This window comes from Pseudochaenichthys georgianus, chromosome 6, assembly GCF_902827115.2.
Source record: "Pseudochaenichthys georgianus chromosome 6, fPseGeo1.2, whole genome shotgun sequence".
Taxonomy (NCBI): Eukaryota; Metazoa; Chordata; class Actinopteri; order Perciformes; family Channichthyidae; genus Pseudochaenichthys; species Pseudochaenichthys georgianus.
Window position 1 is genome coordinate 20,453,821 of NC_047508.1, and position 21,776 is coordinate 20,475,596.

At 41.9% G+C, this 21,776-nt stretch overlaps 1 protein-coding gene across 2 annotated transcripts in view; it reads right to left on the bottom strand.

The window, feature by feature from the left end:
* Positions 1–4,827: 4,827 nt before the first annotated feature.
* ldlrad3 (low density lipoprotein receptor class A domain containing 3) overlaps positions 4,828–21,776 on the bottom strand; it is a 106,399-nt gene continuing 89,450 nt past the window's right edge. For both annotated transcript variants that reach the window (XM_034084361.2, XM_071203478.1), the window contains exons 5-6: positions 10,001–10,397; positions 4,828–8,762 (exon numbers count right to left, since the gene is read on the bottom strand). In XM_034084361.2, the coding sequence (XP_033940252.1) occupies positions 8,558–8,762; positions 10,001–10,397 (602 nt within the window). In that variant the 3' untranslated portion in view covers positions 4,828–8,557. The remainder of the gene's footprint in view (positions 8,763–10,000; positions 10,398–21,776) is intronic.

Genomic DNA, 21,776 nt, shown 5'->3' on the forward strand with positions numbered 1-21,776 from the left:
GCTGCGGGTGGGGAATTGTTAGAGTTGTGGATACATGCTGCAGAAACAGAAATGCTTTTTAACATCGTGGGGGATCCTGATGAATCAGCAAGAAAAGTCCACCACAAGCTGATCTGTTCACAAGTGTCTAAATATTGGTCACTATTGTACAAAAATGATGTAGGATTCACATGATCAAATATAGTCAGGATATATCATCTAATACAGTCTTGCAAATATTTAAAAGTTAAAATATAAGGGAAAGTGTTTGTAATAGGGACAGAGTAGATACTGGTGTGTGTGTGTGTGTGTGTGTGTGTGTGTGTGTGTGTGTGTGTGTGTGTGTGTGTGTGTGTGTGTGTGTGTGTGTGTGTGTGTGTGTGTGTGTGTGTGTGTGTGTGTTCGTAGCGTATCGTGCATGGACTGGGTGCTGAAATATGTACAGCTCAGTCCTCTGGGGTTGAAAAGAAAGATGAGGGTACAGACTTGGGATGTGGCCACAATTTTTCATCATAGACAGTTCAGATCCAGGGCTGGATAAATTGTTTAAAATAATCATCATATGGCTCTCTGTTGGCCAACAACATACAGTGTAATACCACACACACCGCACATGATGTTGTCATCCATTTTGAAGCGTCCCTCTGCTCTTCTGTGTTCATGTTTCTTGTGTTATCTACAGAGTATACTCCTCTTTATTTCATCACCTCACAAGGATTAAAGATACCAGTATTCCTGAGGGATTACCGTCCTTCTATGGCCTCCTTACTGCACCTTGCACTGTGGAATGTCCTCTCAGCAAGTCAATGACGGCCTGCTTCTCTACGCGCTGCCCTCTCCCGCTGTCCACCTTGCAATGTGGAATGCTCTAATCCATACATATACATGATCAGTGTTTATAACCACAGGAACACCTTTCAGTCATTTGCATAAAATCTCATTTCCATTCAACCGCCTGACACCATTCAAATTCTGAATTTCTTGTCATTTGACAGATAATTGCAAAAACACATTTAATGTCAACAAGCCATTGTATCAACAGCAGAATACGCTGATGCTGCTCTTTATCTTGTAAACCAATTATTTGTTTTCAAAGCTTGTTTGAAATGCCTCAAGACAAAAGTATCTAAATACCACTCCCACTGTACTCTCAGATTAGATGGAGGTCTTTGTTGACACATACAGACCACCTGCTGCATGACGAAACGCCCTTACGCCACACTTTCACTTTCCTCTCATCGAGACTCTCACCAAGCCTCCTCCTGGTGCATCACAGGCAGGAAACAAACAACAAGGAAACCAGGACATACGCCAATCTTCCGCTCATCAGATACCAATCAGAGCCTGGCAACCTGCTGGCATCCCTCCGGAGGACTGAGATCAGTATCTGGCAACCTGCTGCTTGTCCAGTAGCCGGCAGCCTGGTGGCTGTCACCCTGTGCACAGAGAGAGACATCCTCTTAGGGCTGGGACAAAGGTGGCCGGTCCTCAGGGATTACCCATTAGCATGCTAGTCTGTGTGTTTAACACTGACCTGAATGGAAAGGACAAGAGCCAGCACCCTGGTCTATTCTTAAGCAGGGAAGTGTTACTGTTTCAGCTGCTAATGCCAGTCCGACTTATGCATATATATGAGAGGGATTTTGGTTTCTGTCGGTATGCTGACTGACATACTGACAGCTCTGCTATTTGAGGTGAAAGGTGATGCATTGTCAAAACTTTAAACTGACTTTTTTCTCGGTAAATAGTCATTTACTTCAGTATTGACTAAAACTCGTTTTCAAAAGGCACACCTCATGAGGCTTTTAGACTGGCATTGCATGAAACTTTCCTTGACTTCCTCCGAACAATGTGCCAGACTGGTCTTTTCAACTTATGTGTCGATCCTTTGGTGGTTATCAGACTGTGACATCCACTGATATAAGACCTAAATACATATTGTTTGTTGTTAGACATGCAGAATCAGTGTTAGTGCCTTTATGGAGCGAGAGAATGGCACCAATTGCAAAGAACGAAAAGATGAATGCATCTGTCTGATTATTTGAATCATGCTGAAGGTACAACACAAGCAATAGAAGGAGGTTGGAACCATGTGGAAGAGGAAATTAGAGCAGATTTATTATTTAAGTGAAACTGCCCACTTTCTCAATGGTGAGCTCGCTATGGTGACCATGGTCAAAGTCTTGATATTGTGAGTTAGCCTAATGATGTGTAAAGACGCCTGTATGGAAATGTGAATCTTTGTGATTGTCCTGGATGGTGGTGTGTATGCGTGTCCGTGATTGTGTGCCATGCTCCTCTCTCGGTGCTGCTGTGTGTGTGATTATGTGCTCAGACTGGCTGGCTGGTGGCTGATAATGACACAAGAGGCCGTGTGTTTGTGGATCTCTTAGCAGAGGAGATTCCCACCGTGCTCAGCGAGTCTGGGCTCTGTGTGTTTTTGGGGTTGCACGCGTGACTCCGCCAGCTGTTCTATTCTCCTGTTGGCCCCCTCAACCCTACCCAGCCCTCGCCCCTCGCCGACCCCGCCTTCCCTCAGAGGCCTGCTCTTCATCTGATAAGGGTCGCGCTGGCCAAACCCTCAGCAGAGCTCCTCAGAGCCGCTCCATGCTAACAATACCCTCCTTCCCCTCCACGCTCACACCATTTACATGTGAAAACACCGGGTCTTATCTCCAGTTCACTGGAGCTATGGCACACCGGCCAAGTGAGTGCATGTTCCTATATGTGAGCAAAAGTGGCCTTAAGAGAGAGATCTGCATGAGGGAACACTTATGTGGCTACATTTATATTTGTATTATATCCCTACTTGGGCTTTATATATTTCCCTATTTCCAGGAGAGATACCAGACACCGCATGATCATATCAAATATAATATATTAATAGTAACCTCAAGAATCTTTTTCGGTACTAGTTGAAATAAGGAAGGTTTATTGTGAGAAGTATATTAGCCGACTAAATGGCACTTGTATTTTATCCAACAGCTAATGGTCACGCCAAATGAAAGACCCCCAAGAGAGGAAGAGTAGTCTCTTTTCACCATCACCTTGGAATAATGCCATGGTGTCTGTTAACAATAATCCTCATCTACATGAAGATGAGCGCCACCACTTTCCTCTCTGTTACCACGACAGCCAACTCAACTATTACTCCTCTTCCTTGTTGTCATCATTTGCATCTTCTCTACTGCTCTCTGCTTGATTGCGCACTAAGGGTCAATTGACTCAAGAGAAATTTGGATTGATGTCATGGGGGCATAACTTAAAATGTTTTCAACATATGAAGAAATATCCCTTCTGCCAATTCACCAGCTGCCGGGCCGACAGAGAGAGGACGGGCAGCAAAAGAGAAGCGTGCAGGCTTTTAATTAAAGTCTGTGTAGTTAAGGGCTCGGGCTAAGCAAACATGGGCCTCCAGCATCAGAGTTTAAGATGAGGTAAAGGAGAGCGGGGCCATGAGAGAAAAGCGCCGAACATTGAAGGAGGGAGGAGGGGTGAGGGGTGAGGGGGGTGAACAGAAGAGATCTACGAGTGAGGGCAGATGAAGGATGATCGGGACTTTAAGGATGCGAGGGGCAGCTAGAGGCACCGGGGAGGACAGGAGAGGGGATGGGTGTCAGAGATGATATCACGTTATCTGATGTATCATAATGTGATGCGGATATTAGGTTGGGAGGGGCGGGATGAGATGCAGGGTTTTCAGGGACATTACAATGAAAATAGGAGGCGACTAGCGAGATAATATTCATACTATTCATGTATTCAGTGAACTAGGTGTCATAAGAGATGTAGATAGTTGCCATGAATCTTAGATATATGCAAATCTGAGCTTTGACATTTTTACAAGAAATATATCAATAGCTACTTTGACAGAACATATTAGATTACATTGCAGCAGAAAGTTTTTGCACATTGGACCTTCTGCACAGAGCTTTGTCTCATTATGGGGACACGGTGACCTCTAGAGGTGGATCTGAAGAACTGCAGGGCTCTGCTGCCAGCGCAAAGAAACTAAATACATGAAGGGAAATATGAATACACAAAGCTTCCTAGCTTAATGATATTTGCTTTCATATCACTGTCTCATGACTATAATTTTACTCCATTAAAGGCTTTATAAATGTTGTTAAAGGTTTTCAGTGATGACAACAAAACTAGGTATATTCACTTCTTTCCTTTTTATTTTAAACTCTCTTGAGACAGAAATATTGTACTTTATATTTAACTACATGTATTGGACACATACAGTAACTTGTTAAACTGGAGATTAGAATTTTACATTCTTGATCTCAAACACTTTGGCTTAAGCCTTATGCGTCTTTGTTTCATTCAGGATATAGTTTCAATCCCAATTAAGTGACAATTATTAATTTGTTTTTTTGCAAAAAAAGTCAATAAAACAATTCTAAAATGTGAATACACATTTGTCCTGCAGAATAACTTGCAGGTTGGAAACCACTGTATAAAAAGAAGCTCCACAACAGTATAATGCTGCCCTTTTGCATCAGAATGAACTAATAATGTAATTGATAATAATATTCAGTCACAAAGGCCACTTCTACTGCAGTACGAGAACATTCATCTGATAACACTTCTACAACTAACTTGAGTAACATTTAGTATGCAGGATTTGTAATCACATTTCTTTCTTCCACCAAAGAATGTTTATTTGTTTCTACCCACAGTGTAGACTCAGCAGCATTTATTATCTTTATTATCTAGGGAACTGCGTTCTAAGTTTGGTCCTGCGGTAAAGCTCCATACGTTGCAATACACATGGTTTTAGAATACGTTAAGTTCCAGAGAAACCGTACAATGAGATTTCCAGTAAAAGAGCCACACACACGATCTGAGTCAGAGTTGTATATTACTTTCAAAATAAAGAATACAAGGTGGTAAAAAGATCATGATAGGCAGCGTAACAAATGCAGATAATTAACCTCAGGAGATCAAATCAGAGAAATAACAATGTTTGATCTTTCCTTAATAAAAAAACCAGAAACAAACAGACAGGCTGGTATACATTTCGTCCTGAGAATTGTTTTTGCAGTTTTACAGCAAATAACATAAATTCTGTTTTACTCTATAGGCCTTTACACTTTTTAACATATTAAAAAGGAGCAAACCGTGTGAAACATAATCATACCTTTGGAGGGTAGTGGTTAAAAATGATTATCTTTGGTTTAATGTTTTTCTTCTGCCTGCGTTACTACTGCTGGCCCTGGAGGAAAAGAAAGATGCAAGGCACAACTGCATTTACACATTCACCTCTGGCTTTACACTCTACTTTTTAAATACTTCTTTACATACATATTCCTATGTACAGTGTTGAACATTTTGTAATGAACGAAGAAAGGTCAAAAAACAAAAGAACATATTTAAACACAGATCCTTCAGATAGGAACTCATCTGTCATTGTATAATACTATTGAGGATGATTTTCCAGAATGACACAGTTATATATACATACAAAAGTCTGAACAGTCTGATATAGGTCATGATATTCTTCAATGTATGTTGTTGTCTAAATAGGGGATTTTTGCCATCATACATTTCACATACAAAGGGCCAAACTAACAAACGGCCTCAACACAATCATCTGGATTTACGTTTGTCTACATAAAGAAACATTATTGGTCTTTAATCAGAAATGTAATAAAACGTTATATTTACCAAGAGGTGATACTTTTGCTTAGAGGAATGATTAATGAAGCTCATTTGGTAAGTACCTATGTACCTATATATATATATATATATATATAATTTCTGCTCAATATTATTTTAAACAAATCTCAATGGTCCTTTTCACGGTTTAGGTTTGACGTTAACCAATTGACAAAAACAAATATTCCTCCACACCTCACCTAGATATGTCTCACGAAAACATTCTTCTTATATGAGTTGAGTTTAAAGTACTACTGAAAGAGTAACAAAGTGTTGATTTGTAACCAATATACTTCCTATTATTAGGTCATGGTTCAACACTGAAAAACCCTCTGATTGAGCTGCTCTTGTAGACCACACGAGTGTACGTGTTTCTGTTATACTATTATTAAAATCACACTACTGTATCGTCTTCTCTTTGATTAGGCTGCGGCCCCACGAGGACGAATTCGGTCGTTTGCGTTACTGTTTAGTGTCATATAGACCGTTCGGCCACACGAGGACGACCGAATACGGCACTAAACGACTGAGGAAACGACAACGGGTCCCAAGGTGGATAGAAATGCATACGCCACTCTCTGGGGGGTCAAACAGCTCCGTGTGTGCGCCCTATACGGACATTTTCAGATCACTGATAGTGATTGCGCAATAGCCCCGCCTCTCCCCACCTCTTCTGCTCACCTCCGCTTACCCCGCGCCAGTGCTGAAGTGTTTCGCCACCAACAACAACAACAACAATGGCGGATCGCAGAGTTGCTATCGTGCTCCGGACGCTATTGACCATGCTACAGTTGTTTGTGCAACATCTACAGCAATAATGATGAGGCAATAGCCCCGCCTCTCCCCACCTCTGCTGCTCACCCCCACGTCAAAGTAAACTGCACCCTGAATTCAGATTATTTATCTTTCTCTCGCGAGTGAAGTCTAATCTGACAGGACGGAGACACGCAGCTCTGCTCACCTGCAGCTCCTCCCGCTGCAGCAAAACACACACTTCAAGTCAGATCATCACCCTTAGCTATTTTAATTACCTCTCAAACTCCCTAAACTAGTTATAAATATGTTTATTTTTACAGTCGGCCGGGTCACTGATTACTGGATGAGCTGCTGCATGAGACAGACACTGGCGCTGTCCGAAGAGAGGGAGGAAAAAGAGAGGCTCCGTGTATTTTATTATTATATTATATAGAGTCGTTATTCATTTGTTTTAAAGCTCAATAAATAACAAAGAAGACCTTTGACCGGCACTTTTATAATTTTGTCCGGAAGATTTCAACTTTAATACACGCTGACTGGCGAAAAACTCTGCCCGGTTCCCTCGGCCCCCACCGCGGAGAATAAACAGAAGGGCAACCATGACAACCATGCTTCTTCGCTGCTTTTGTGGAGGAAGTTACAGCGCCACGTAGAGGCTCCTGCATATGTACTGCAGCTTCTCCAGCGGTTGGAGCTAAACGGAGCGGTCTCGTGTGGGCAGACACTATCCGGATAATTATTGCATGTGGACGGAAACCGTTTGCGATTGCGTTTGCGTTAATCCTATGCGTTTAGCCGTTTTCGTCCTCGTGGGGCCGCAGCCTTAAAAAACGTGTCGACATCGGTGAAAATAAGGCATTAACATACCATAGCTACAAATTACAAAGTACATTAAATCATCAAATGTAGCAGTGATCCTAAAAAGTACATACTTTATCTGTCAGTCAGGTAATTTACAATATTAAAGGGGACCTATCATGCAAAATGCTCTTTGTGATGTCTTTTATACATACATATGTGTCCCCGGTGCGTCGGGGAACTCACGCAGCGTCAGAAAATAAAACCCTCTCTCTTTTCCTCCGTACCCAAATCTTTTCAAAACGGGGGCCGATATGACGTGAAATCGGCAGCGGACCCACAGAAAGTTGCTATCAGAAAACAATGCCTGACGTGTTTTGGACGTAATCTCGTCTTTGTTTACATTAGCAAGCCTCGCTAACACTCAGAGCTAACCTGTACTGTGTAGAGCACATGTGTTTAAAAAGCAGGAAACAAAAAAAGGAACTCACCTTGTGATAAACCTGCAAGAGACAAAGCATTTGAGCTCCATACTGTTTCAGAAATAATCCTTGATGTGGTTTAGAACAGGGTGGCGTTTTATCACAACAGAATTTAACTTTATCTCCGGTAGAATTATGATCAGGCATTAGCTCCGCCTCCTCTTTTTTTTTTCAAGCTAAGGACCCACAATCCGAGTTTCTCTAACAGGGCAGCAACAGAGGGGTATGAGCATGGCTACAATGGGTGATCTGTTTGGTATTTTAAGCAAAGAACTTCACAGACATGTTTTGTATAGGTTTGGCCCTACAATATATTTTTCCAATATAGCATAATACAGTAGGTCCACTTTAACACAATACAAATCTCTTATAAAGCTCACTATGGAAAACATTGTGGATGTGAAATGTGAAGTATGGTAAGGAGTATTGCAAAATGGTGCATGGCGCTGTAAGTGCTTTCCAAGTGAGGTAAACTGGAGAATAACACCACTCCATAAACTACACTAAAAAACAACAACCTTTTCAGTTACCATCCTATGTGATAGTTTAATGAATATCTTCATAATAAGTGTAAGTTTAACTCTTTAGAGATGGTAACTGTAATGTATCATACAGAGTATATTTCCAAGGGGAGTGCACGTCAACTGAAGCCAACTGTCGAGAAATAAATGAACGTCTAACAGATGAGGGTGTAGTGCAGCCCTGACCTCAGTAGGGGGAGCCAGCACACAACATTGGTCTCGCAGGATAAACTCATCTCAGTCCAGTGCTTCAATCAGCCCAAGAGTTTAGGGCAACTGTGCTGGCCTCGTGGCCCTGCAGCCTGCTCCGTCAGTCCTGCAGTCTCTGAGTTCTGACTAGTTCAACCGACAGAGAGGCTACGGCTGCTCCGACTCCCCTCTGGAGCTGGAAGTGGGCTGCGTGCCTGAGGCCACAGTTCTGGGTGTTGAGGGTGCAGAGAGATGCGTTGTGGGGAGGCTCAAAGGGTCCTGTGGGCCCTCGTATTGAGGCAGCTCGCCCTCCGATGGAAGCTCTCCTTCTGAGAGGTACGGAGGAGGAGGGAGATCAAACCAGGGAGGCCGACTGGGGGTAAAGACAGAAGAAGAAGAAAGTGATGTCAGGACCATGAGTGTTGGATTTTCTTTTACTTTGACCAGCATCAATATTCAGGAAGCACACTCCGCTGGTGATCACATGAATATTTAAGAATACCTGTAAGACTCTCATTCCCAATATTTGATTATTTTCCCCAATTTATTTTGAATTTGAACAAAGGTTGCACATATTGATCCTGAATGATTCATTTTGAAGCAGGTAATTGCAGAGAAAGTGATGATTTTAATCAGTATTTCCTTCTCTAGAGCAGGGATGGGCAAATGGCGGCCCGATACTGTCCACTAGACTCCTAGTTACGTCGCGAGCTGCATACATGATTTCAAATACCGCAAAATAATCTGTGACGCGTTTGTGTGTATTGTGTTTGTTTCCCGGGGAAACACTCACAAGAAACACCGGCTGTTGTAATGCCTGCTGTGACGTTAAGTTGCCGCTTGTAATGATGCCGTTACAAGCTTCAAAGTTGTATTTAACATTTGAATTTGGCGAAACAAGTTTAATATTCTAAAAACCAAGACTTTGTTTATTTGAAATCAGATGAAACCAAACTGTCACGGACCCTGCCGTGTTATCTATGATTACTATCTCAATACACACACATTTTCCGTGCTAGTAATAGTTTTATTCCACTGTTAAATAAGCTGTTCAATACAAACATGCCACTTGTAAAAATGAAATAACATTTCTGTGAACTGATAATTGTTTAGTGAGCTTATTAGAGATGAAAAATGTCAATGAAGATGTCAGACTAAGTATATTTGTTAATAATTACATACAACACATGGAATTTGTGTGTGTGTGTGTTCCAAGTGAATCTGCGGCCCATGGTGGCCAGTATATACATTATGTGGCCCCCACCACCATCAAAGTTGCCCATCCCTGCTTTAGAGCAATGTTCACTATAAGTTATTTGAAATAATGTATGTTTAGCTTTTTTTTAACAACAGCAATCCTTTATCAAATAATTAAATAATAATATATAACTGTAAAAGATTACCCAGCCTAGTAGAGGACAATTCAATTACAGTTTATTATGTTGTATTAAATGATGTACTAAATTAGATTTAGCTATAGAGACAACTTCTACCACCACTACTTATGCTTTTTTTGGTTGAGTTGTGGCGTAGTGTGCACAAATAGCTTTATGAATAAAGAGAGTGGATTATAAACTCTCATACAGCTGTTAGAATCATTATTCTGTTCACCTGACATCCAGAACAGCTTGTGAGTATGATGGAGGTGAGTCCATGGACAGTCCGGAGGGATAAAGGGTCCCAGACAGCAGATGTAGTGCCTGAGGAGTTGAGCTGTACTGGCCCGCTACGGTGGGGGAGCCGGGGGAGAGGCCTGGACCCCTGGGATGGACGTGGCCCCGCTCCAAAATGACCAGACGGGACAGCAGCAGGGGCTGGTGGTGGTGGTACGAGCTCCCCCTCACGCCTCTGGGCAGCAGGACGCTTCGCTTCCTCTGGTGATGAAGCACCAGGGCGAGCAACGCCACCACCAGGACGAAGATGACGGCGCTGCCAATGACCGCGTACGTGATGCTGGGGTAGTAGCGCAGGCGATAGTCCAGAGTCACAAAGCCCTGCCCCGGAGCTTCTGTGGGGGAGAGACGAAGAGCTAATTAAGGATGGATGATTTAGGAGCTTGCCGAAATGAGAGCAGGAGTGGTGGTGAATGGAGGCCAATGAAGGGCATACCAATTGAGAGGGAAACAAGGTAATAGGTGGTTGAGGAAATACAATGGTGAGAGGTGGAGTTGCAGAGACAGGCATGAATATCAAGCAGCTAATAGTATCTTAGGTTCATCCTGACATGTGTTCTGTGAGTCAATAGAGGCAGTCTCTCTTGGAGATGAGAGCACCACATAACAAACATAACAGCAGTCTGACATGCTGGAGCAGCATGTTTAGAGCGGAGCACAGTTTTGAGACCACAGTTCACAAGTATGGACCTCACTCTTCAGAAGGAAAAGAGGCACAATTATTATTTGTGACGACCAAACAGCTTACAGCAGCTTTAAATAAAACAGGGCATTGAAGATGAGAGAAGGCGGAGGAACACCAGGGGTGGTCACACATTACCATGTGTGTCGCAGCGAAACTGTAAACTACTTAGAAGTGCAGGGAACTTAACGCTGGCGATAACGGCCATGGCCAGTGGTAAGAAACGCAGAGCAGCCAACTGGCTGCCTGAAATGAGGCTGTAATGCCAGGGAGCACTGCAGCGTATTATTCCAGATGGGAAGAGGGAATAGCACTTAAACATTTCCGTTGACTGGTAATATAGAGTGAGAATTTCAATCAGGCACTCTGGGGCGAGGCTGGTGTAAATGGTGTTCCTGCTGCTCACAGGCAGACAGTACCGTTGAACCGAGGAGAGAGGGAAGGAGAGTGGAAGGAATCCTTTTTATTACGAAGCTGCAGTAAGGCTGAGCTAATGAGCAATGAGCTACATAAAAGTATTTTACAGTTGCTGTTTCAGTTCAAATTACAGTAATGCCTCAGGCGTCCGTAAACATCAAACCGCCATGTGCCGCCTAAAAAGTTCAAAACACCCATCGGAACAATTTTCTATGCTTTGTGTTTGAGGTTTCTGTGTTACTGCTTAACAGACTGTGTATAATGCCTCATATACATGAAAAATAAATCATATCTCTGTCCAATTGGAGACAGTCGAGTATACATCCAGCAAAGCTTGCCAATAAATGACCATGGCAAGATATCTTGTGGTTTAATCGATAGTCTGAAAATGCTTCCATCTGTAAGGATTCGATCCAATGAAACTGCAAAGCATGCAAGCCTTTTTAGACCTTTTGAAGTATTCCAGGCTTACATAAACTTACAGGCTCTTGGGGGATGTGTTTTGCGCAGGATAGAAATTCCCCCCACATGTACAAGATAGAGCTACAAGGGGATTTAAATGAAACTTGTAGAGCTCCAGAATAAGTCAACCAGTCTGAGCACATAATGGTGAATTATGAATCTGATCACAAAGACTTAAATGCCTGTGAGAGGTGACTCTACTTCCAAGTAGATTATGTCATATTCTTAAATATGTACTGGCATTCAAATTAGGGCTGCACGATATTGAAAAAAACTGACATTGCGGTTTTTTGTTCCCCTGCCATATATATATATATATATATATATATATATATAGCGTTTTTTTTAACCTGTTAAGCCCCAAGGTCCCGGCGGGTACTTTACTTTTTTTTTCACGACACTGTGTCTCAGGGGATCTTAATATTTAAGAACCTATTAATGTGTTACACCAGATTAACGGAAATAATCTCAGCTAACTGACGATACAAACCATGTTTACCAAAACAAAACACAAGTCTCATAAGAAGCATCTAAATGACCCCTGAGCGAAAAATGCTAACGGACTTTGGCACAGAACTCAAGATAAAAGTACCCTTATTACTTATCGTAGTTGCACATACAAGATATCCGATTAAAGCTGAGGTTCCACAGATTATTTAGGTATATAGATGAGAGTAACACCTACGTCACTTCCGGGCAAAAATTACGGCCCGCCCACTTTTGGGGAAAACAACGCTGTCATTTGAATGGCGGTCAATACAAATTCTGAAGTTTTTGCCAATCCGATCAAATTTCTTTGAAAACCGTGGAATTTTGGATCTTCAAAGAGCTCGATTACGATGGCCAGTCAGGCAAACAATTACATTCGATCATTGGAAATCAACAATCAGTCTCGATATATGGTTAAATTAAAATCAGTAGGCGAGCCTGTCATTTCTCCAGCTGTTACTCTCATGAGCGAGGCGGAACATAATAACATGCCAAAAAGCTGCTGTGTCGTTTATTGCACCTCAAACATAAAAAAGAATCAAGAGTTCAGTGTTTCTGTACTTCCTCTAAGAAGAAAGGATAGTAACAGAAGAGCTCTGTGGCTTCAGGCTCGATCGCCATTCAAATGACAGCGTTGTTTCCCCTATGTGTTTCCCCCAAAAGTGGGCGGGGCCGTAAAGTCACGTAGATGTTACTCTCATCTATGAAAATCGATCGCCTACTGCTATATTTAACCATATATCGAGCCCGACCGTCGATTTCTAATGGCTTAATGCAATTGTTTGCCTGTCTGGCCATTGGAATCGGGCTCTTTGAAGATCCAAAAGTCTCCGGTTTTCTTAAATTTCTGATCGGATTGACAAAAACTTCAGAATTTGTATTGACCGCCGTTCAACTGACAGCGTTGTTTTCCCCCAAAAGTGGGCGGAGCCGTTATTTTTGAACGGAAATGACGCATTTGTTACTCTCATCTATAGTATCATAACTGAGTCATCCGAACTCGCGACAGGGGAAGCAAACACAGACATCACAACACGTACCTTTTACGGAGCTTCTAGGGAGATCGTCTCACCGTAGCTGTCAATCTGATCAAAATACTTTTTATTAAAAAAACGAGAAAAAACGCGGCTGAATCGGTTAATCCATAGGTTTTTAACGTCTCTGTATAAAAAATTATTTCATTTATAATCCATAATTCCATTTTTATGTAAAAATCTCAGAGCAAAAGTTAGCTGCTTCCGGTCTTGGCTATGCAGCAGTCTAACACACACACATGACCAAATAAGACATGGGAGCCTGCCTGCAGACCTCCACTCTCAGGACACCTCCACTGTCAGTACAGGAAGTGACGATTCTGATGCGTTTTTTTTCCCGCCCACCGTAGGACTCGTTTGATGGAAGTTTTCAAATCACAATGGAGACTCATCACGGAGGTGATGAGTCCGCCCACCGTGCACTTTGGGTCGGGCCTTGGTCAAGCCCTTTTGACCCCCCAGCCTGGTTCTCGTAAAAGTTTCCCCGGTTTTATTATTTTTTGGGCTATTTCACCCGGTGTCTACTGGGGACATTGCCCGGTCTCGGGTGTCCCCCCACGGCCTGTGTTCCAACCGCCCCCCCCCCCCCCCCCCCCCCCCCCCCCCCCCGCCCTCCAGCCCCCCCCCCCCCCCCCCCCACTCCACTCATTCATATATTAACGGATTTTGACCATTTTTGATGCATTTTTCTCCTCTCCTCTCACTGATCGAATGGCAAACGCGACCCACTGTCGGAGGGCCTCCACGCCGGCCCGGCCGAGTGCCCTGGCGGTCGGTTCCTCCGAACTGCGGGTTCGACTCTGATGGCCGGGAGGGTGTGCTGCGTTGGGGTGGAGGACTTCCCCCACTCTGCGTGTCTCTTCCTTCCCGAGCCGGCCGATATGAAGCGTGACCAAGACGCACCATCCAGGGGTCCCACAGGTCCCGCAGCGGGGTGGAGGTTCCCAGCTGGAACCTCCACCCCTCCGCCGCGGTGCACCCGGCAAACACGGTTGTTTCTCGAACCTTCCACTGTTGTCTAGCGGGTGTAACTAAAATACAAGATGTCCTATTTATATAAATAAATATAAATCTATATATTTAGATAATAAGTGTCAGTACGATTTTATTTTGTATTTGCGTGCATTTCCTGTTTGGAAAGTGGCACTGTACTGATAGTGGTGATTTTATTTTGGAATTCTTAGCGTGCACTTCCTGTCCTGAGAGTGGAGGTCTGCACTGGAACTGTCCTGAGAGTGGAGGTCTGCAGGCAGACCCCTCTCAAATAAGGAGTGAGAGTGACGCGTAGCCAAAACCGGAAGCTGCATACACTCTGGTGGCTACCATTAGCAGCTAACTTTTGTGCTCCGATTTTTACATAAAAATGGAATTATGGATTATAAACAATTGCTTCAAAGCCACAGATACATTATTAACCTATGGATCAACCGATTCAGCCGTGTTTTTTCTCGTTTTAATGCCATTGAACACGTCTCTTGATCAGATTGACAGCTACGGTGAGACAATCTCCCGTAAAAGCTCCGTAAAAGGTACGTGTTGTGATGTCTGTGTTTGCTTCCCCTGTCGTGAGATCGGATCGCTTAGATACTATACTTAAATAATCTGTGGAGTCTCAGCTTTAATCGGATATATTGTATGTGCAGTTTCGATAAGTAATAAGGGTATCTTTATTTTGAATTCTGTGCTAAAGTGCGTTAGCATTTAATAAAAATGAATAAAACCGCACGTCCCTGTGGTGTGAATATCGCGCATGCGGTTATTGCCATGACACGGTATATCGTTCAGCCCCAATTCAAATCACACATTTAATAAGGGTCACAATGTGTAAGTTAATGAATAGTTCCACATTTTGGGAAAGCTACAGCCAGCAGCTGTCAAAGTTCGCTTAACATAAAGACCTTAAACAGGATATGGGGATACGCAGTTTTATTTCTTACAGCAGAAGTACAAAAAGGAAACCTTAACTGACAGAAATCAATGATCAAAACCAAGGACATGACAATTGATTTTAGAAGACATCCCCACATACATGAAGTCTTAACAATCGCAAATCAGGAAGAAGAATTTGTGCAATCATTCAAATATCTCGGGACAATTATTGACTCAAAATTGAGCTCTGATCCAAACTGTGAAGCTGTGTGTAAAAGGGGGCACCAGCGTTTGTACTGTCTTAGGAAACTGTCCTATTTCAACCTTGACAAAACCATGATGATCATGTTTTATCGAGTTAATTCTGTCTTTTTCACTAATGTCATGGTTTGGTAACCTGACTTTAAAGAGCAGAAACTCTCCGAGTCAGATCGTAAAGGCTGATTGGTGAGCCACAGCTAAACCTGGAGACCCTATACCTCAGGCAGTTACAGCGGTTATCCAGCTCCATATTTCTTTCTTCGGGGCCGGAAGGTTAATCGTCCCAAAGAGTAGAACGAAGCGGTATAAAAACAGTTTTATCCTAGCAGCTATTGCACAAATTAACACATCATAGGAGTGTCACACAGATGCCTATTTATTTATTTAATTATGAATTTTGAATGTCCATGTTTATACTAGTTTTTCTTCTTAAATGTTTTTGAAATATTTTTGAGATTTGACGGAGCAGGTGTACTTGTACTTTTTATTAGTCCTTTTATTAGAGATGTGTCAGTTGTTTGTGTTTGTTTTTAGAGTGTGTCAGGATGGATCCCTTGCCTTTTTCGTTGCAAACAAAATCTACCTACGGGTACAAATAAAGAACCTGAACCTGAACCTGAGAAATGAGAGTGATACCAATCTTTTTATCAACTCTCAACAGGAAAGTGTGTGTGAGTGTATATCCCAAAATGTCAAACTATTCATTCCCCGAAAGGTGTCTTGGGGTTGGGGAGTCTTTCAAAGTCAATATTTGTCAGAGCAATTTTGTGGACACAGCGGCTGGCTGTCATTAGAGGAGGACTTTTTTTTTAGTGTGTTTTCTTGTTCTTCCAGACACCATGCTGCATGTTTCCTCTGTCTACCTGACCTTGAAGGCCTCGGGGAGTCTTCAGCAGTGTGTGAGTGTGTGTGAGAGGGAAATAAGAGGGTATGTGCACACATGCTTTTGAATTCCCAACAACAACCAGCCTGGCATACAGCCTATTTATGAACTAGTCAGAGGCCCTGTGCCTTAATTACATCTAATCTAATTCAGATGCTCCGCCCGCTGCCCAAACCAGGCACCAGCCAATAAAACAAGCCCCCTCGACCCCTCCTTTGTGATTTAAAATTGGCCAGTCTTTCACGCTACCAATTAATTATGAACTGGACTCTCAGAAGAGAAAGGCTAAAACAAAGAAGAATTATTTCCATAATTAACTAGTAAGGGAAAAACAGCACAAATAGAGAGATCCCACCACTGCCACCCTACACTGCCCATCAGGTTTCAGTGCAGTCCTCTAGGAGCAGAGAGAACACACACAAAGGGAACTCATAATGCTGCAACATTAACAATGGGAGCCTATTCGCTACATTAGCGATAGAGGCGTGAAAGGCTGTTTCAAATCAAACAGGAGATGAAAGACAGAAAAAAAGGAAAAGAAGCTTCTTTTCTGTTAGAGGAGAGAGGTCCCGTTTGTGTCCGCCCCCCCGCTGTGTGTGTGATTGAGCTCCACGTTTTGTGTTTTAGTTCATTTTGAGCGGTTGGATGTAGTCATGGTACATAGAAAGGTGTGATCACCACATTCAAAGATCTACTAGGGGGGGTCTTGCAATATCAATGGTAATTCTGGTTCAAAAGAAACACTTCTTATCATCACACATCGGTACCTTACGGACACATTCACACTTTATGTTTTTTGATGGCAGAACATTAATTTCTGTGAAGTTTCGCATATCAAAAGTCCTGAACTGCTGAGAAGGGCAAATGTTGTGTTGAAGGGGAATCAAAGGGCACAGGTAAAAGCCACACACTCCCAACCATTAAAACATTTCCCAAATTGGGATCAATAAATATCTAATCTAATTATCAAATCATTTTTATAACAAATTGTAGGGCTAAACATTACAGTATGTATTGCCTTTCTGAGGCGGAAATCAGTCACCATCTGAATGACATAACAGGTCGTTCTGAACCAAAGGATGTTTAACTCCCTTTCAGACTCTTACCGCCACCTGTTTCTATTGGGATGTACTCATAGTGCCTGGTCCTGATAGCTTCTCTGACAGTGCTACTTTGTGCCAAATCTATTTGATGGAAATGTCATGATCAAAGTTCACTAGAGGCCTTCCTGTCTTTTCTTGTAGAACTTGACATCAAAGGTTAAAGAAGACTATTTGTACTGTCAACAAAATAGAACAATTGTGACCTGCTCCATCGAAATCAGTCGCATTGACCCGAAGACACATTTTGAGTTGTATACACGGTTGGAAAGAGGAGATTCCTAGCTTTCTAATGATATCAGGATTGTTGTTGTACTCCAAATATTAAGCGAAATATGTCACATTATATAATGACTGTCACAGAGTCCTCATTTTGAGAAAAAGGCCTTCAAAGTGTTCTCTTCTCTGGAATCCATCGATCTGATTGGTTGTTAGCAAATGATCAAAATACTACGGAGGGAAGATATTTTCGTTTGGAGGGGAAGCTCGCGAGTGTGTGTGTATACGTGTGTGCGTGTGTGTGTGCGTGTATTTTTGCGTTTGTGTGTATTGTGTTTGTTTCCCGGGGAAAACCCTCACAAGAAACACCGGCTGTTGTTGTGCCTGCTGTGGCGTTAAATGACTCCGTTCCCCGCTTGTAATTATGCCGTTACAAGCTTCAAAGTTATATTTATCATCTGAATTTGCCGAAACAAGTTTAATATTCTGAAAGCCAAGACTCTGTTTAATTTAAATCAGATGAAAACAAACTGTAAAGGATCCTGCCGTGTTATCTATGATTACTTTACTCTTACGTTCATAATGTCAGCCGGAGGGAGGGGGGCGGCGCTGCTGGAAGAGCAGAGTGCGAGTGAGAGGTGCCTGTCTTCGTCCCTTCACAAGCTTCAAAAATGTACTTATCGTGTGATTTTGGAAATAAAAGTTTCATATTCTGAAAGCCAAGACTTGGTTTGTTTAAAATCAAACAAAACACCCGAACCCTGAAAAAATAGTTGTTTACGTAAATCCACGTTTATTCTGAAATGAGCCGTTGCGACTTCCGACTGATTTCGATAGAGCGGGTCACAATTGCAAAGCTGCTTGGACACTGTTGACCGCACAAGGACTAAAGTGAAGGAAGCTGTCCAACTGTAAGGTCTTTCAATTTCAAACTACCGTAGTCACACAAAGACCTGCTGTTTGGCTTGTATGTATACAATTTGATCAGTGATTTTTTGTATGAAAATGTCAGCTATCATAAAACTTTGTCCTATTTTCTTATTTTTTTTCCCACACTTTTTTTATTGGGTTTTCAGATAAATAACAGACAACAGTAGTATACTACTGATACTGATAGTATCAAATTGGGCTTTAGGTAATACAGGAATATGCAGACCTTTTAAGACCTTTATTAAGACCCTTTCCATACATTTTAAGACCTCATCGCCACTTCGAGTTTTAACCGGTTACATTGGCAACACACTTTACCTCACATTAACTATATACAGTATTGATTGTCCTTCCTCCTTATCTTCCAACCATTTGGACGCAAACTTCATTTCCCCATAACGATGTTGTTTAACAACCGGCGTAAACGGACCTTTGCGCGCTATCAATCAGTGAGCGTGCGATGTCCTGTTCAGATGACGTCACATCCAACGGGATGCCATCAATAAACTACAGAATCACACTACACACCTACGCAATGATTACATTCAGACTGTAGAATACAACCTCTTTGGACAATTTATATACTTATTGAAAACAAGCTACAAAATGTAATACCTTGGAAAATGCAGTTTAATACTTTTTAATACTTTTAATAGCCTTCATTTTCGCTAAATTGATTGATCAACTTTTAATACTTTTTAAGAGCCCGCGGACACCCTGTAATACAAAAAAAGGTAAGAAATACAAGATTAGAGAAGGAGAGTAAACAGCGCACCTGTCTGGTAAAACAAAACAAGCAAACAAAACAAACAAACACGATAGGTCACCTCTGACAGTTAAGAAATGATCTTGATACATGGCAGTTGTAAATGAGTGCTCACATATACTCGTACATAAATTAAGTGCATAGCAGTAATACACCAATTAAGTCATTCCAGCAAATTAGGCGTGTCTAAGGGTTCGTCAGTCCGGGATAGTATCAAAGGTCATTTTCAGTATATGAACTTTGTCCTATTTTATGCAAAAAATAGAACAATTGGGATTTACTTCTTGCCTAGGGAACCGGGGTTATGCTTACACCAACATGTCACTCAAGCAGTACTCTATAAGTATGGATAACGGCTGATCAAGCTTGACTTATGTAGTAGTATGTATAGTATAGATAAATGGTTGTAATAGAAAATCGACAAATAGTTGAACTTATTAAGCTAGAAGTGTTTGATTGGATTTGTAGGTTATTTTATCTTTCGGCATCTGGATCAGGAACATCATGGAGGACTTGTGAGTGGAGCTGGGGATGTTTTAAAGGGTCTGCTTGCAGCATCAACATCACTCTGCAGCTCCCCAGCGACATTGGCACCTCTAACAGTGCATCTATACTGTATTCATAAACTCATAAACCTTCCATATGTGGAGGGGAGGGGGCGAGGTGCAGCCACTTTAATTACATCAGAGTGCCTTCTCCCCTCCCCTCTCTCCTCCTCTTCACCACTCCTGTGCCTTTTGTTCCCCCTTCTCCTCTGATGCCTCCCTCTTCCCCCCTCTCTGCTTTGTGATTTCCATTGCTTCCTCCTTTCCTCTGCACTCACTTTTACGCTCTACTCCCCTCTTGTGCCAGGTAATTTACCGGCATGGAGATGGCATGTTCCTTGCTTTTATGATATACAACAACTGCACTGAGCCTGGATTATGCACTCAGTGGAATGCTTATCAACTGCAAAAACCTGCCATTCTTTCTCCACGTTCTCTCCTTTTCCTTTACACTCTCCAGCCATGCTCCTGTTTCCAATCTCTCCAGTATAACACTTTTTTTGCGTATCATTATCTGAAGCCTGTATCAATCGTATTAACCAGAGGAGAGAGGTATAGGGACAGCACAGACAGCACAACAGTGGACAAAGAGAGGAGTTTAAAGAGGACAGAAGTAGAAAGAGATGTGAAAGTCCAAAGGGAGAGGAGATGAGCAATAGCGTCTTTTAAAGTGTCATGCGCACACTTCTTCTCTCCTCTACCAACAGTTAATACAATTGAACTCCAAGCATGCTGCTCCAACCTAGCCTTAAGTAACGGGGACCTCCTGTCAGTGCCAGAACACATTCCTTTTGCCTGGATCTCTTTCTGTGCTGCTGTCTTCTCTTTGTGCCATCGTTTTAAAACCAGGATAATTAGCCCCATTATCTTTGAAACTTCCCTTTTTCTTCTTATGTTGTGTGACAACTAGTTCTAACATCGTCATGGATTCAGGCTTAACTCAGTTTGGTAAAACTAGGTAAAAACTAAAGACGGAAAGATATAATGGCACAGTGGAAATGTTTGGTATAAATGAATGTGATGGGCTTGGGTATGGCCAATATTGAGAAAACCAAATATCACAATGTTTTGACCAATATCAATATTGATATAATAGTGAGTGACGATATTGTAGGGTTGACATTGAATTTTGTGTTTTCACAAAATATTTACACATTGTTACTTTTCATGAACAATCATTAGTAATGTGGGCCAAATAGGCCAATAGAACAATTAAAACAGTCTGGCGAGTCCATAGCATCGGTTTATAGTCAATGCAGCATAAAAGAAACTTGATATTCAACAAAAGATAAATAACAAAAGGAGACATGATTATAGTTTGGAAAATGTCAATTACATTGTGTCTTTTGATACCCATTTTAAGGGAACCTTATCAAAACAGTTAACTTATATATGGTTATGGTGTACTTTGTTTTATTATCAAATTAAGCATAATATTCAAATAAATAGAATTAAAGCAAATATTATTGTACACTTGATCCTACAATATTAATGATTTTCTCTAAAACACAACTATGTCCACTCATGTGTCTGTGTTTTACTATTATAGGACTTTGAAAGACCAACAGAAACCCCCAATATTTACATTATACTGTAGCATAGCCAACGAGCAAGAAAAGAGGACGTTTTCAGATCAAAATAGTTTGTAGATGAAATTAAATAAAGTCAGAACTCCATTGAGAGGGGCTACAGAACAAGATGAGACAGAATATTGGTACTCACCCACACATTGTGAGCTTATGCAGCAACTGAAGCACAGTGAGGGCCGATGTTCGAGCACAATAGGCTATTGAGCATCCACTGATTAAAACAAGCTCTGAAGCACTCTTTTGTCTGTTTGTAATCAAACTATGCTGCACATGAACAGGAGACGTGTTGTTGGGTTGTGTATACAATAATTGTTTTTCTGTAAATGGTGTAAATGCCTTCATCCTGATTGGCTACCTGCCAATGAATATGCTAATTGTCAAAACAGGGAAATAGGGAAATAAAATGAAAATAAATCTGGCTAATGAAAGACCCTGCATATCTTAATTGCCACACTTAAAATGCCTGTG